The 18,261-nt window shown below is 39.0% G+C and overlaps 1 protein-coding gene across 3 annotated transcripts in view; it reads left to right on the top strand.

The window, feature by feature from the left end:
• Positions 1-18,261, top strand: part of clip1a (CAP-GLY domain containing linker protein 1a) — a 154,192-nt gene that overhangs the window by 50,473 nt on the left and 85,458 nt on the right. For all 3 annotated transcript variants that reach the window (XM_059988215.1, XM_059988213.1, XM_059988214.1), the window contains exon 4: positions 17,643-17,767. In XM_059988215.1, coding sequence (XP_059844198.1) covers positions 17,643-17,767 — 125 coding nt within the window. The remainder of the gene's footprint in view (positions 1-17,642; positions 17,768-18,261) is intronic.

Below are 18,261 nucleotides of genomic sequence, written 5' to 3'. Positions count from 1 at the left end.
GCGTTTCTTAAATAAAACCTTCCATTTTCACGCTATGCTTCATGCCATCAAGTTAACTGTGTATCTGATTAGCTCAGTACAGAACCTTATCAAAGGTCTTATTGGTCCATATAGGCTACATCTACTGCTCTGCCCTTGTTGATGTACTTGCTAATGAAAGCAGTTATATTTCCTTTTCATGAGGTTAGTGAGAAGGATCTAAGCTCACTATTTTTCATTGAATGTAGCTCTTGCAGATGTCTTGAAATTCCTAATTCCTTGGGGTGTACTTGGCATAAGTTACCATCAGTGCTTCATATAGTAATGCAAATTATGTTGCATGGTGGAGTTTATATATATATATATATAATATGAAATCTCTAAAACTGCAAATACTTTAGGGATTTTGCTTTAAGTTTTGTTTTTGCATGACAGGAAATATAATTGTATTTGCTTGAACTCCATTACAAGTATTTCAATTGTAAGCCTTCAAAGATGAGAAATATTGTTGGTCATCCATAGCTTATTTTAATATGTGTATATAACGATATTGAAGTGTAGTTTTCCAGCAGTTGTCTGAGTAGAATGTGCAGAGACTGGGCAAGTTGTTCGGTTCCTCGGGAGTGAAGTTTGATTGCTACAGGATGAGTAAATGCTCTTAAAATCAATTTGTCCTCTATGATCTATTTTTGTATCTAAGAAATTTGTGTTCAGTGGTGATATTATAATAAAATGTGTCTTTGTGCAATCAGGCATGAATTGGGGTTCATGTTCACGTGATACTAACTTGTTTGTATAAATGTGCTTGGAACAGCGTTATCATAACCTGCAAACTGGAATCATAAGACTGGGTTAACTTGCTGCAAGGCAGTACCCTCTATTTATTGAAAATGCAATTCTCTAGCAGTACTTGCTTGTTCTGGACTGATTTGATTCCAAACTGGTTTTGGACCAAATGCCAAGGAATTAGGATATACGGAGAATGTGCTTGGGTTTCTAGGGTGTGATTAGTGGTGTCCTCCAAAAATCCAAGCTGGGATCACAAGTATCCTTTAATTTGTTATAACCTGGTGAAGCAATAAAGAGCACCCATTTCAGAACAACTTGCAAGTGTTGAAGCCACTGGATCATTTGGTTGACCTTACCAAACCAATCCTGGCATTATCCAGCCAAGAGACTCTTCAGACATATCAATTATAATGGTCTTCAATGCAATCCAAGTGCTATACATCCTGTAGCTGATGTTTGTCAGGGGCTGTTAGGTACACCCTATCCTCGTTATATGTGGGGGATATGTTCCTCACAGTCGATGCATAATGTGAATAATTATTTAAATGGAGAACATTGGGATGCATTCCAGAGGGTTTCCTAAATATGTTTTATCTATCGTTTATTCACATTTTCATACCAATACGACACAAAAGCAGAATCACAAGGCAACATTTAGATTATATTTCATCAATTTAAGGTAATATTCAATGTAATAAATCATAGAAAGTTAACATACTAGGGTGTACAGTACCCACCAACAGTGGCAGGTGTGTTCGCTCCGGGAAATGAGTGGTTGTTGTGGTGTTGGGCAGCTTTACATGGATAAGATGGATATCGAGCACAGCAAGGGGTGAAGGAAGTCTCACAGAACAGCAACAGGAGATGACACTGGTTTGAATAAAGTGGTGAGGGTTGTTTGCTTGGCAGCATTTTGTTTTTCAGCATAAATTTGCTTGTAGGGAAGAAGAGTTGACGGCAGGGAATAACTAAAATGCTGACTCCATTCTAAACTTGGGTCTATGTCCATCGCCATTTGTGCCAAGTGTTCCAACTTCCACCATTCCCTCACCATTGGTAAACTCCCAGAATTTTCAAAATCTTCTGTTGCTTGCAGCATCTGAGAGATAGTTCGCCATTAAAAAAAAAACCTTGAATGTGGATCACACTTTGGTCAAGAGGTTGAATCAGCGATATTGTGTTAGATGGCAGGAAATGCACTATTATATTACGATGAATGCTGCCCAAATGTTTACGATGCGCTGGTAGATTGTCAAGCAACAGAAGAACTTCAAAGGCAAGATTCTATTCCCAGTAGTAGCGTCCCAGAGTTGTGTTACCTTCAGCTGATGCCTTGCTGTTTATAATTTTCAACTTTTTTTCAAGTGTTAAAATGCTTCTCTGCCGCTCGGCTGATGGCCCAGGACATTAAATCTGACGCTTAGGAGGCATAGTTAAATATTTCAAGCACAAAATCACTGCACCGTAGGGTAAAACCAACAAAAGTTTAAGAGCGCAAGATCATGCATCCACAGCTTGCCAAAACCAATGCGAGACTGGCGAGAGTGAGACTGTGAGGCTCGCGCACATGGACTTGTATCGGTGGGAAAACAGTGCTCCTCACGTAACTGAGTTTAGGACGCATATAAGGAGATATTGGTAGAAATAAGTTACTTGCATAACTGTGAATCCGTATAGTCTGAAGACGCATATAATGAGGATAGGGTGTTGATTCTGATATTATCCAAGAAGAGTGTTCATTGTGTAGTCTTTGAGACTTTAAATAATATTTGTGTCAGTGTTTTTGTTGCACCTTCGTTTGGGATCAACTTAATGGATGTGGAACAATCGGTGACGACTCCCATTGTATTATCAGTTTCAGCTCAAGTGAGTTGGATCTATCTGTGCCTTCTTGTAAGAGGAGGATTCCACTGGAGTGAGCTTCCCCAACTCACTTCATGCCAATCATGCTTTTCCAGAGGTCCTTTTCAGAACCTGGCTCTGAAGTTACTTAGGTGATTCATTTTGACCCCTTTAGGATAGAACTTCCTCAAGATTTAAAAATCCTCTGTCACCTATAACTTTATGGATAACTACTGAGCCAAGAAGATTTTAGCTTCAGCCATCAAACTAAGTGGTCTAGATGATGCTCGCATATGGTTAAGTTCAAATCTTGAACACCAAGTAATTATTGACCTGTTAGTTGAGGTATATGTAAGCTTCTGCCTTGGAAAGAAAGCAGAGGTCCTCACCAATATGCTACTGCTGCACAACTCTTCAGAAGTTCAGTAAAAAGACCTTTTAAAAAAGAAAAGGGGCAATTTCTATATCTTGGGGTCATCCTCTTAGCAAAGGCATATAAGCATCCCCTCTTCAGATTACCTTTAGAAAAATAGAAAACCTTTAGTGCAATACAGGCCCTTCGGCCCACAAAGTTGTACTAAACATGTCCCTACCTCAGAAATTACTAGCTTACCTATAGCCCTCTATTTTACTAAGCTGCATGTATCTGTCTAAAAGCCTCTTAAAAGACCTTGTCGTATCCGCCTCCACCACCGTTGCCAGCAGCCCATTCCACGCATTCACCACTCTCTTGAGTTTAAAAAAAAATCTTACCCCTGACATCTTCTCTGTACCTGCTCCCCAGCACCTTAAACCTGTGTCCTCTTGTGGCAACCATTTCAGCCCTGGGAAAAAGCCTCTGACTATCCACACGATCAATGCCTCTCATCATCTCGTACACCTCTCATCCTCCTTCGCTCCAAGGAGAAAAGGCCAAGTTCACCTCAACCTATTCTCATAAGGCATGCTCCCCAATCCAGGCAACATACTTGTAAATCTCCTCTGCACCCTTTCTATGGCTTCCACATTCTTCCTGTCGTGAGGCAACCAGAACTGAGCACAGTACTCCAAGTGGGGTCTGACCAGGGTCCTATATAGCTACAACATTACCTCTCGGCTCCTAAATTCAAATTCATGATTGATGAAGGCCATACGCCGCCTTAACCACAGAGTCAATCTGTGCAGCTGCTTTGAGCATTCTATGGACTCGGACCCCAAGATCCCTCTGATCCTCCACACTGCCAAGAGTCCATGAGGGAAAAAATGTTTCAAGAGCAAGACCCTAAACCTAGTACGAAGTTCGAGCTGTAGTCATTCCACTTTCCTGCAGAATTTGAGACCTGGACTGGCTATAACTGGTGGAGAAAGTTGGTTTAAGCAGTCTCTGCAAAATCCACAGGCAAGATAAATGTGCGTTTTATCCCATGCCAAAATCCCAGTCATCGAAGCTGCCAAAACAGACACTCTACTCTGAGTTCTGGCTGGACAAAAGATTATGAATGTAGAAGATGTTTACAAAGCCTCCTTGAAAAAGTGTAACATTCCCCCCGTCTTGTCGGAATCCCTAAAATGCACACTCTCCAAATGGAGAAGGAGCATCAGGGATTACGCTATTAACTTCAAATTGCTCAGTCAGGAGCATAAATGATGGAAGGGGCTGTCCACCTCCCAACTTTCCACATGCTTTTCCCCTTAAACACATGCTGCGTTATCTGTGAATCCCACATTTTCATCATTGGAACTGGAGTCAAAGCAACTCAACGTCAATCTTGAGCTTCACATTCAAATTTGGTAATGGCAAACAAATTGGTGACATACTGTATTAGCTGTAGTCACAGGCATAAAATTGCATTGATAAAAGGTCAGTAATCACAGGTTTCAAGACAGGTAAATGTAAGGTTTTCCACTGGATGAAAAAGTTGGATAAATCTGAGTTTCTAACTCATATAATGGCACAGACGGTAATGGAGCAGTGAATAGATATCTACATGTACATCTCACTCAAGTGTAGTAGTCATGTATAAGGATAATCATTAGGATAGATTGGATATTGCCCTTTATAATGGGACATTTAAAATAAAAGAGGAGGTGGTTTTGCTCTAGTTGTGCAAAATCTTTGGTTTTGCTTAATGTAACGTAAAAAAATACAAAGAGTGCAATGCATATACACCAGAATGTGACCAATACCTTAATCGTTGAACAATAAATTGAGATTACATTTGCTAAATTTGTATTCACTAAAATATTAACATTAGGGATTGATATGATTGAGATTTTTAGTACATTGAATGGAATGAAATGAGTAGAGAGACTCTTTCTGCTCATTGGAAGATTAGGACAAAAGTATGAAATCGGGCTGGCCTTTTAAAGGTGCAGTTTAGAAACACTTCTTCATACAAAGGGTAGTAGAAAGTTTTTTAAAAAACATACTGGGGGGAAAAATCAATCATCTAAATGCCAAAAGTATTAAAACATTTACAGAGCTAAAGAGTATACTGTTTATGAAGTTAGTGTGCTTTATTAAGCAGAGTTTTGTGGAATAGCAGAATATTTCAGAGTCGATGAGTGACTCATACCTTTCCCTGTCCAGTTCCACGTCTATTATAATCTGCTTCAGGTCCGTTATTTTATAATGTTTATTCAGCAACCCAGAATAGAGAAGTTGTCTGATTCTGCACATGACTGAGCCACAATGCAAACAGTTCAGGGAAGCACATAAAATTATGGTTGGGACCCACTGATTTTGGAAGTGAAGTAAGTGCTCCCTGACAGGTTGCCAGTAAGCCAATAAAAGTCAGCTGAGAGTGTGTTAATAATCCAAAATTAGCAGGAATGGGTTATGTTATCCTTGCCTTTCAATTCCAAGCCTTGGTGTAATTCAGGTTGCTGAAAATACATGCTGATAATGGTGCAAGTCTGGGACTTCGGTAACTGAGCAAATTAATAGTCTAACCCAGTAGTTCCCAAACTTTTTTGCATTACCACCTCCTTGGGTCCCAGACCACATCCCCAGCACCCACCTTTCCTTTTCCATTACATAAAAGCTATAAAGAATTTTAATTTAGCTTGTCCAGTGAAAGAAAATAGGAACTGCAAATTTAAAGCAGTGACAAATAATTGCAAGAATCATTGAAAACTATTTAAAGCTATAAATAAAATCATTTCTTTATTTAATTACAGGAAAAACAATTTTCATCAACAATTTTACAACGTACATTAGTAGTCCAGCTATTCACTACTTCATTGCTTTTACACCTTTCAACGTGATGGATGGGTTTGGTGCAATGATATCAGCTTCTCAACATCAGGTTGAATGTCACTCAGAAGGAGTCTTAGATTTCTACGTTCAGTAATTTGCAGTTTGTTTCATTGCTTTGATAAAGTTGGGCGACTTCACTGAAACCATGCTCCACTAAATTAGGTGTTGAAAAGGTAACAGAGCATCCTTTCTCCCCCAGTGCAGGAAAGCGTTCAGAAATTTCTTTCTGTAACCAAATGTCTTGATGTGATCTTTTTTGAATCTCTGCTTCAACTCAAAGTCATTTTGCAGCAAAATCAGTTCTTCCTTTATCCTTGTTAATTCCTCATTCAGGAGGGTTTAAGAATGGATTTATTACCCAATCTGGAATTTGGATTGAGAGAAGATCCTGAAATCTCTCTGACATGTCTTTATGTGGCTCACAGGATACTTGAAGACCATCATCTAGTGTTCTTTCTTTCTCTTCCAACTCATAGTGACTCAGAAATTAGAAGAAATTGGATAAACTGGAGATTGCTGATTTGATTTTGATAAGGTTCACATCATTTCCTTACAATTGAAGATTGATTTCAAAACCTAGTTGTCAGAATTACTCGCAATATCATGGCTAATATTCTTGAGTTGATTACTGAATAAAGCATTTGAATCTTAAAGGAATTTTATCACAGTTTCAAAAAGCGTCACAGGGAGTTCCCTTTTGTGAGCCATTTGACTTCAGCATACAAACAGCTCATCATACTCAATACAAAATAGTCTCACAGTACAATCTCTCAAAATAGTCAAATTGAGAGCAATTCATTTAAAAGGGACATGATCTTATTTACTGCTGTGATAACAGTATTTAATGATTTATGTAGCTGATCACTTAGGTTTTTTTGCAACAAAAAGTTGCCTGTCAATTACACCATGAATGTAATTATGTCAGGTAGAGCTTTCCACAGTGATGTCCTGTCATTGATGATGCCCCAACTGTTTTACAAGCAAGAATGTTGATGTCTTCTCTTTGTAAAATTACTCAACAACCAAAATATTGATTTATTTTTGTGTCTGTTTCTAGTCTCCCTCGCAAATGACAACTCTTGAACCATCTACCAACATACCCAAGAAACAAAGATTCTTTTCAATCCATTTCAGTTCTGGTCAACTCATTACAGGAGGGATGTGGATACTACAGAGACAGTGCAGAGGAGATTTACAAGGATGTTGTCTGGATTGGAGAGCATGCCCTATGAGAATAGGTTGAGTGAACTTAGCCTTTTCTCCTTGGAGTGACGAAGGATGACAGGTGACCTGATGTGTATAAGATGATGAGAGGCATTGATCATGTAGATAGCCAGAGGCTTTTACCCCTGGGCTGAAATAGCTAACATGAGGGGACATAGTTTTGAGGTGCTTGGAAGTAGGTGCAAGAGGGATGTCTGAGGTAAGTTTTTCATACAGAGAGTGGTGGGTGAATGGAATGCACTGCCAGTGAAGGTGATAGAGGTGGGTACAATAGGGTCTTTCACTAGACTCCTAGATAGGTACACGGAGCTTAAAAAAAAAATAGAGGGCTATGTGGTAGGGAAATTCTAGGCAGCTTCTAGAGTAGGTTATTGGTTGGCACATATTGTGGGCCAAAGGGCCTGAAATGTGCTGTAGATTTCTATGTTCTTTGTTCTATTCATTTCCTGGCAAATTTGACTCATCCAACTGCTGAGCAAATCCTGTTGTCCTGAGTATGTTGCACAATGTGCCTTCCACATTCTCAAACATTTCATCTACTTGTCTTTTGAACAGATTTGTTGCTGAGCAGAATCACTTTTAATTATTTGGTCTGGTGATTCACGCCAAACCATACTCTGAACCTCCCTTATTGCTTGCAGAATCAGTTTTTCTTCAGTTGTATTGGGCTTTCCAGATTTAGCAATTGAGCAGTGAAATGTTGTATGAAGCACGCAAACCATCACTATTTTGGTGTAAAGTTGAAGGCAAACATGTTTTAAAGTATTGTCAGTTTCCGAAAATGTTCACAAAGTGACTGAAGATATTTAAGGAGTCAGGACAGTTTCATTGTCTTATTTGAAAAAAATAAATCACACAGTAGACGCGTTGGCTCTTGTTGGTTGCTTGGTGCTGCTATAAATCCATATTTCAGATACTCCACACTATACTGTCGACACTTTTCCATTTGGTCTGTTTCTACCATTTTCATTATGGATTAAGAACCGTAGTTGTCACCTATTGTGTAAGTTCAATCTCAAGCATTGCGATCAATAAAGGGAAACGTTATAATATCATCATAGCTCAAGCAAAACCAATATAAAGGTATCTAAAGTGGGGGCAGCGATATCTCTGTTTGGTTGTGGGCCAGAGAAATGCTGTCAAGACCATTGGAAAGAGTAGATTCTGAACTTTAACCCATTGAAAGCCATACGCAAAATCACAGAAATTGTGTTACTGCATTATCTCCTTCTGCCTGAGAAGCGACTTGGATCCACTCTAATTTGCCTGCTAGAGCATCAGGTGCACAGCAGATGCCATCTCAGTGGCTCTTCACTCAATCCTGGAACTTCTGGCCAGCAATGATTCATATATCAGGATGTTCTTTATCAACTACAGCTCAGTGTTCAGTACCATCATCCCCTCAAAACTAATCAATAAGCTTCAATATCTGCTTGTGCAATTGGATCCTCAATTTCCTGGACATCAGATTGGTAACAACATCTGCTCCATGATCTCCATCAGCACAGGTGCACCAGAAGGCTGTGTGCTTAGCCCCCTGCTCTACTCACTTTACACTTATGACTGTGTAGCTAAGCACAACTCGAATGTCATACTCAAGTTCCCTGACAACATCACTGTCATAGGCGGAATCAAAGTTGATGATGAATCAGCACACAGGAGGGAGATTGAAAGTCTGGTTGAGTGGTGCCATAACAACAACCTCTTGTTGGTATGCAAGACTAAGAAACTGATTATTGACTTCATTAAAAGGAAACCGGAAATCCATGAATCAATCCTCCTTGGAAGATCAGAGGTGGAAAGGGTCAGCAATTTAAAATTCCTCAGTGTTATAATTTCAGAGGACTCAGCAGGCAAATACAATAACAAAGAAACATGGCAGCACCTCCACTTCCTTGGGAGTTTGTGAAGATTCAGCATGACATCTAAAACTTTGACGAATTTTTTAGAACTGTAGTAGAGAGGAGAGTATATTGACTACCTGCATCACAGCCTGGTATGGAACGCAAATCCTACAAAACATAGTAGATACAGCCCAGTCCATCACGGGTGAAGTACTCCCTACCATTGAACATATCTATACAAAGCATTATCGCAAGAAAGCAACGTCCATCATCAGGGACTCCCACCACCTAGGACGTGCTTTCTTCTCACTGCTTCCATCAGGAAGAAAGTCCAGGAGCCTCAGGACTCAGACCACTGGGTTCAGTATTGGATATTACTCCTCAACCACTGGGCTTTGAACTAAAGGGGATAACTTCATTCAATTTCACCTGCCCCATCATCGATATGTTCCCAGAAACCTATGGACTCACTTTTAGGGACTCTTCATCTCATGTTCTGGATATTTATTGCTTATTTATTATTTATTTATTTTTGTATTTTCACAATTTGTTGTCTTTTGCCCAACTGGTTACTATTCTATTATGGATTTCTTGAGTAAGCCCACAGGAAAATGAATGTCTTATGTTCTATATGGTGACATATATGTACTTTGATAATAACTTTACTTTGAACTTTGATTAGCATATTGGAATCATACAAGCCAACAAGCAGTGAACAGCAACAATGTGCAGGCTGAGCCAGAGGTAACACAGTTTTTTCAGACCAGATTTCTCACAATATGCCAAATACAGAAGTGTCACATTGTTTTTCAACAGCTATAACACACTTAGAGCAAAGTCTAAGAATGGTGGGTTAGCAAGAGATGAGGTGATTATGTAACACTGAGGACCAAATGCTTATAATCAGTAATTCATTTCTTCAATTATGCCTGTTATTCCTCAGCTGCCCAATTTGCTATTGAGCACCCCCTTAACTTTATCACCCCCCACCCCCCGGGGCTGATATCACCCACTTTGGGAGCCTAACTTGTACAATAGAGTAAGGATAAATTAATACAGAGAAGTTCATAGGGAAAGAAAAATTGGATTAAAAGATATATAAGCGAAATATACAAGAAACTTTTAAAAACATAGCTTTCTATTTTAAAAGAAACTAAGGACTCATTGCATGACATTGAATGCTTTCCTCTTGGTCAAAGAAAATGAGTGATATTGCCAGTGTGTAAATCTCATCCTTAAAACGGTCCTTCTGTGTCAAGGTAAATCATTTTAATGTTTATGTATTGCTGGCAAATCTATCATTTATTCATTACCCTTAGGTTCTCCTTGAGAAGGTGGTGGTAGTAAGCTTCTTGTTTAAATTACTGCAGTGAAAATCTTCTGTCAATGTGTTGGCAGGTAGTTGCAGGAACTTGATCCAATGAAGATGGAGGAACTAGTCTGGTCATGTATGACTCAGTATTTGCGGCTTGGGGAAGTGGGGTGCTGTGATTTGCTTATAATGATGTTATTGTTTTTGTCCTTTTTGATGGTAGAAGTCATGGATTTGGGAGCTGCTTTTTGAAGAACTGCTTCAGTGTATTTTGTAGATGGTATACTAAGGATTGCCAGCATCGGTTGTGGGGATTGAATACATAAGCTAGTGGGCAGGTTGTCAAATATGAGGACTTCTTTGTTCAGGATGGCATTCTGCTTTGAAGTTTCCTATTTTTGATCTGCTGATGGTTTTGTGGAATGGAAGATATTGATGAAAATGTTTGGTCTAGCATTCTGTCCTTGGGAATCCCAACAGCTTCCATGTGTGATTGACCTTCCTGTTTATGCTTGGTATGAATCCAGCAATTGAAGGGTGTTTCTCATCAACCATGTTGACTTCAGCTATGCTCATATTCCATGGTTCAACGCTTGTCAATTGTGGTCTTGATATCAGGGGCAGTCATCCTTGCCACACCTCTGTACTTTTCAGCTCCATGGTCTATATTGGGACACCAGTGCTCTGTTCTGCACATCACTGACCCAGTCATTACTGATAGCATGATCAATGTCTCTTTTCATTACACTCGATCAGCAAGGTAGACTGACTGGACAATAGTTATCTTGATTGACTTGGGCCTGGTTTATGTGATTGGGACACAGTGTCAGATAGATGCATTTTTATACCTGTAATGGAGCAGCTTTGTAAGGGTCGTGTTTTGTTCACTTGCTTATCACAATATAACTAATTTGATATTAATATTAGAGGGGCTTTTGTTTAGTCATTATTTCATGGTATTTGTTCTAAAGTCTACTAGGGAGACCATAGTTTATGGCTTGTGTTAGTTTTCGTTTGGGATTGAGGATTAATCATTTGAGGTCATCCAATTCTATCTCGGAATTCTGTTTTGAACTTATAGTTCACAGTGCAATAAAACTACATCCATTTTTGTTTTCCTTTTTTCTTTATGTGATGTAGCTTTTGCTGGCAAGACTCTCATTCATTATTTATCCCTGATTGCCCATGAACCAGTGGTGAGCTATAGTTCAAAGTCTTTGCACTCTTTTTGATGAAGTTTCTGCCATTGTCATTGGGAAGGGAATTAGGATTGGTATGCAGTGACGATGAGGAATGGGTGATTTATTTCTTAAGCCAGGAGATAATTTTGTGGCATCAACTTCATCTTGTATGTGATGTTGCCCATGCACCTGCTACCTTTGTCTTTAACTATAGAAATAGCAAGTTTGTGATGTTGTCTCAAAGAATCCTAGGGGACTGTGCTGTGCATTGTTTTTATTGTTCTCTAACATTACCTCTCCACAACACCCCCACCCCGGCTTTTATTGGTACGTTTGCTTAACAGCTTCCTGTGCCAGGCACTCAGGAATCCCTTTTTCTCAATGCTTGTACACAGGGGGGTTTACAACATGCAAAACTCATTGCGAGTGAGGGATAACCAAGAAAAGGCAATAGCTTTCCACTTCCCTGTGGCACTGAAGAAGAAGAAGAAAGCACTTAACTCCAGGTGGAGTCATCAAGACGCCGTCATGATGGCGTTTTTTAAGCAGGCTTTCTTGTTTTTATGAGGCCGAGTTGCTAGCTCAACGCTCAACCCAGCACGGATGGAAAATGTGCAAGGGAGCTGGCTGGGTTTGAGCTCGGGCGCTGATGCCACTATGCCACCAGCTGGCATCCCTATGGCACTGGGTGTATCCTATCATTCAGAGCCACAAGCTTAAGGAATCCCCTTCCTCTTGCTACTGTCACATTTGTGGATTTTTCTGACATCATGCAAATCTTGAAGATCCGTTCTTACAGAAATAACACAGCAATTTGTCAGTAACAACCCTGCTATATTACATTCCCATGAGACTTCCCAACAAAACCATTTTTTATTGCAACATTTATTCTTAGTAATAGTCACTAGATGTAATTACGCACAACGATGCTTACAAATATGCAAACAGCTCATAGTAACATGTTTAAGTCTGGCAATATTGGGAGAGATCAGGTAAACCATTTGAGCTAATCGTTAAAGTGAACATATATCTTCTGCCTCTTTAGTTGCTTGACATCTACAAGGACATAATTTCTGGGTTGAAATGAGATGTTGCAGGAAACTGCTCTGAAGTGCCCGTTTTAGCCCTTGGAAATTGTTAGCTTATTGGCTAACTTTCACTGACATTTTTACAGCTGTACTTCACGAATGGGCTCTGTGTAGAGTTCAGAAATGAATGATCAATGGGCTGTAACTTGGGTTTGTCAGCTGTTTTCTTAGCAATTTTGAGTCTGCATTACTGTACTACAGATGTGCATGTAGGCCCCTGCTGCTGACTTAGAATTTGATCGAGTTCAGTTTTCTGAATAATCTGGGAAGTGGATGATTGCAGCACACTTCCGTGGCAAGTTGCCCTATATTGTACAGTACTGGAAAATTGTGGAACAGAGTGGATTTTAGCAGCAGTACAAAGGTTATCCTGAGGTTAGAGAGACAATGAAATTGGATAAGTTTGTTTTGCTTGGGCTACAGTCAGTCACAGAAGAGACTGAGAGTTTCCCACACTGGAGAAGACGTACTAGTCTGGCAATATTGAAGGGGCTGTATGTTCTGGGACATTCGAGGGACAGTTCCTAAGAAGGAAAAGTATTCAAGGAGCAAGATATTACAGATCTGGAGATAGTACAAATAACTAAATAATGGCTAATTTTTATTCTGCAGAATGAGGACTTTGGGGCACTTTGTTCTAGCAATATAACGCTGAGCTCAGTTCAATTAGCATTTAATTATTTTTGGTCCAATATATTTTTAGTTATTCACTCTCTGTCAGTAGGCAACAAACTTGAAGCTATGTTTATGGTGTACTCCAATCACAAACAAGAGAAAATCTGCAGATGCTGGAAATCTGAGCAATGCACACACAAAATGCAGGAGGAACTCAGCAGGCCAGGCAGCATCTAGGAAAAGAGTGCAGTTGGCGTTTTGAGCTGAAACCCTTTGACAGGACTTATGGTGTACTGACACTTTTCATTAATAAATAGATTGAAGTTGTTACGAAACCAGTTGTTTGATGAGTGAACTTTATTTGGCAGTTTCCGACCACAGCTCAACAATTTAGATTTAAAGGTTGTGTTATAACTGTGTCAAACATGGTATCGATGCATGGCAGGCTTGCAATTACAGACAGCCCTCAGTTTACCAACACCCAACTTCTAGGCAGCAATGTCTACCAATGAGCTTGCATGATATTATTAGTTTCAAAAATCTCACATATATTTGTTCTTACAAATGACAGAGCTCATCCCTCTCTCTTAGCTTTTAATAGTTAGTCTTTCTTATCAGCCTAATGTTTTTTGATGGTATTTATTACAAAAATGTGGAGATGTGGTTCTCATAGAGTAACTTTTGTTTATTTTCTAACTCGTGTTATTTGGCCAGTGCCTATGCCACATTTATGTTTTATATGAGCTAAAATTTAAGCAGAACAACACACACAGCGTTGGAGGAACTTAGCAGGAGTACAGTCGATGTTTTGGGCTGAAACCCTTCGGCAGGATTTCCAGCATCTGCAGATTTCCTCTTATTTAAAATTTAAGCAGCCTGGTTTTCAGAGCCCTTTTGAAGCAAATTTTTGGTGAACTTGTTTACAGAGGCACAGATGCACTTTATCATGTAATACAAAATGGAATATTTAGTTAGGCACCAGGTTAAGAAAGATAGAGGGCAGCTTTATATTTTTTGTTCTGTAATTCATCTTTGCTTACTAATGAATTAATCTTTGATCTAATTGTCCATCCTGTCTAATTCAACCTTTGGAATCAATATAATGTTAATTATGGACCCCACGGATTCAGTCTCTTTAAAGTTCAAAGATCAAAGTAGATTTACTATCAAGGTACATATGTTGCCACTTAAAACCCTGAGATTCATTTTCTTGCTTGCATATTCAATAAATCTCTGGAATAATAACTATAAAAGAATCAATGAAACACCACCCAAGTTGGGTGTTCAGCCAGAACACAGAAGACAACAAACTCTGCAAATACAAAAAGAAGGAAATAATAAATAAATAATCAGTAAATATCTACAACATGAGATGAAGAGTCCTTGAAAGTGAATCCATTGGTTGTGGGAACATTTCAATGATGGGACAAGTGAAGTTATCCCCTTTGGTTCAAGAACCTGGTGGTGAGAGTCCTGAGGCTTCTTTACCACCTACCTGATGGTAGCAACAAGAAAAGAGCATGTCCTGGATGGTGGGGCTCCCTGATAGATATTGCTTTTCTGCCATAGTGTTTCGTGTAGATGTGCTCATTGCTGGGAAGGGTGTTACCTGTGATCACTGTGTTTTGCAAAATTCTCCATTCAAGGGCATTGGTCTTTCCATACCAGGCTGTGATGCAGGCAGTCAGTGTACTCACCATGAAACAGCTTTAGCAGTTTGTCAAAGTTTTAGATGGCGTGCCAAATCTCCATAAACTCCTCAGGAAGTAGAGGCGCTGCTGTGCTTTATTCGTAATTGCACTTGCACGCTGAGCCCAGGTCCTCCGAAGTAATAATGCAGAGGAATTTAAAGTCAAGTTTCTGTGATTTTTTTTTTAAACCAAAATTTAGCAAGGTTCTATGTGTATGAGCAGGAAATATCTGGATAGTTCTTATTCCAGGGAACTAGAGAGCTAGACTGAACACGATAGCTGAACTGGAAGAAAGAAATTGTCCATTTTCAGCTAATATGTCAGTGAATCATATTGATGAATCATAAAGATATGATTGAAGAATGCTGATAATAAAATAAAAGTGTGGTTGGTGACAGCTATAGGATAGCCATCTGCTTATTGGTCTTCATCTTGTTTCTTTTTGATACTTAGCAGAATGCAAAACTTTTCACTACTTGTGATATTTTTGTTCACTCTTGGTCAATTTTATAATGGTTTTGGCCTGTATCGTGTTCATTGTCACATCGGAAGTTCAGGGCCTCCTACCTTCTCAACAGCCTTGTATGGCTAAGAGAATAGCATAAATTAAATAGTGCTTATACATAAGCAATTTTCAATCTGTGGGATTTTGGCAGCTGCTGAGAATCAAAACTAATCGTAAAATTCATCATTGTTTAACATCCTTCATTTTATGATCTCTCAACATCTCCATTTAAGCAGCATATCCCTCACTTAGCTTTTGTTTTCTGTTCCTGATCTCTTAGTATTTTTCTCTCTGTCAAGGAATTTTCATTTGTAAAGAAAATTGATAGCTTGGGGGTAGTGTTGAGCAATGGCAGGAAGATTTTTAATTCTTGTCAGCAGCATCTTTTCTGGAACTCTGGTGTCATTTCAAGTTCTCCTTAATAATATAACAGCCTGAGGCTGTGACAATATATTATAAATAAACATGACTTGCTTTAAGCATCATGTTTCCTTTTGACACTTCTGTGGCCTAAATTTGTTTTAGAACTATTATTACAACTGGATGTACATTATTAAGCAATACATTTTTATCAATTTGGTCATTTAATTTTGAATATTGATTACTCTTTGACTTTAAACTTAATCAATTGCTTACGCATTATATGCCCAACATCCTATCAAAGCAAAATACCATAAAGGCAAACCCGAGGAAATCTGCAGATGCTGGAAATTCAAACAACACACACTAAATGCTGGTTGAACGCAGCAGGCCAGGCAGCATCAATAGGGAGAAGCACTGTCGATGTTTCAGGCCGAGACCCTTAGTCCGAAACGTCGCCAGCACTTCTCCCTGTAGATGCTGCCTGGCCTGCTGTGTTCCACCAGCATTTTGTGTGTGTTGCTAACATAAAGGCACTCTAATAACCACTGTAGGAAAACTTGCTGTCAAGCATCATTAACTTGACTTTCTCTTTCATCTGTTTTATATATCTATATCAACAACCAAATTGCTTTTCTTTCAGGTTACTGATAAATCATCAACATGGGTCCCAATGAATGAGAATATGCTATTCCATTCCAAAATTACTGGCTTTAAAGTTTAATGATGGAACTGGCAAATTATAAATCCTTACTTGATTATTGCTGATCTATTAGACTTGTAACAATGATCAGAGAGGCACAGCACAAATCTGTATTTGCTGGCAAGTAACCTTTATTGTTTCAACTAAAAAGCACGTGGGTTCTCGAACTGACTACCTGTGTGTACACCATCTATAATTCCCTGACCCTCCATGAACAGTCAATGAAGAGAAAAGGTATCACCCGGGAAAGGAGTCTACGCTGGCCTAGCATTCCTCATGGTCCCAAACCCCACGTGTCTGTGGGGTCCTCCTCATCTGCAATGGTTGGTCTCTGGTTGAGGAGAGTTATCACCATGGCGTACTTGGAGCTCCTGACTCTATAGTGTTCCTCATCAGGTAAAGTGAGAGATCTCCAGCCCATTGGCTTATGGTCACCTGACCCTCCTTCTTACTGGCTCTAGTCCAGGGCTACATCCAACATTGTTCTATATTTCAGACCCCAGCCTTGTGTATTTGTTCCTTTCTAATCTGGCTGTCCAAACCAGCAAACTAGGCAATCCAGACACTGAGTCTAATGAGATTACAGGTAGTTTCTTTGATAGTGCTGGCATTTTACATAATAAATGGCTACTCATCTAAGAATTGTCTCCAGTTTAGCAGGTTATTACATGAAGCTACTTGTGTCCACATTTAACTGTTCTGATTAGATTATCCCAGAGCAAGAGTCAGCCTGGAGTTCACAGAATGGGGGGGGGGGGGGCAAAGTCATTTGGTTTGTCTGCTTCCCCTGTCCTTAATTTACAGAATCCACTAATTTGTAGATTGTAATTCTTTTTGTCAACTTCCTCTGTCCTTGATTCATTCAAATCCACTAATTTGTAAACTGTAGTCCCTTCAACAACTGCCTTGAATTAAATTATTTTCCCATATGTGAAATACACTGGTGGTTTAGCTGGTTAATCTTAAAATAAAGTTTTAATTTCTATTAAAGTGACTCCAATGATGTGCAAATGTATGCATGGTTACATATTGGGGTTTTGTCACTTAGAAGGGAAGAATATATCTTCACAAAATTTCAAGGAAGCTCTTTTATTTGTATTTCTATTGCAGTAACTTTAGGACTGAGTTGAACTTTAATAATTTTGGCAGTTATTGCAAATAGTAAAAAGTGCAGATGCTGTATGTAACAAGGATCTGATCCATAATTAGATTTAAGCAAAGATTTTCCTTGAAAAGTACTAACTCTTGATGTTTGTTTGGCATTTCTGTAGGTTGGTGGTACCAAAGCAGGAGTGGTGCGCTTCTTAGGAGAAACTGATTTTGCTAAGGGGGAGTGGTGTGGAGTGGAACTGGATGAACCCCTCGGAAAGAATGATGGAGCTGTGGCTGGAACGAGGTTTGCTTTGTTTAAGACTGAGCTCTTTAGAAGCATGTCATTTGTGAAGCATCACACAATTTTCACAATGGAGATTAATAGTTGACAATTTTGAAGGTTATAAATTGAGATATGTAGCTAGAAGTTTGTTTCGAACTGTATATTAAAAGAATAATTCATTTCACAGAATGTTTGCATGTTATGCTTTTGATGTGAATATTTTCACAATCGATCATATAACAAAAATATCTCAGATGAGTGCAAAATAATGATTCTTAGTTATATAAGCAATTATTTAGCAAATAACATCATTGCTGATGTCAAATAACAGCATGTAAATGAACCATTAAAAGCAAGAGTTTTAATTTCTTGTGCAAATTGAATGAAATCATTGCACAAATGGCATTAGGATGAATTAGTTCTTATTGCCAAAATGGCAGATGTTTATTCCAAGGCCAGAAAAGGGAATGCAGTAAAAGTCACTTCATCTGGCACATTTGGGGCTTTGAAGTTGA

This window comes from Hypanus sabinus, chromosome 13 (genome assembly GCF_030144855.1).
Source record: "Hypanus sabinus isolate sHypSab1 chromosome 13, sHypSab1.hap1, whole genome shotgun sequence".
Taxonomy (NCBI): Eukaryota; Metazoa; Chordata; class Chondrichthyes; order Myliobatiformes; family Dasyatidae; genus Hypanus; species Hypanus sabinus.
Note: the sequence above shows the minus strand (reverse complement) of the source record. Positions and strands in the feature narration are given on the sequence as shown.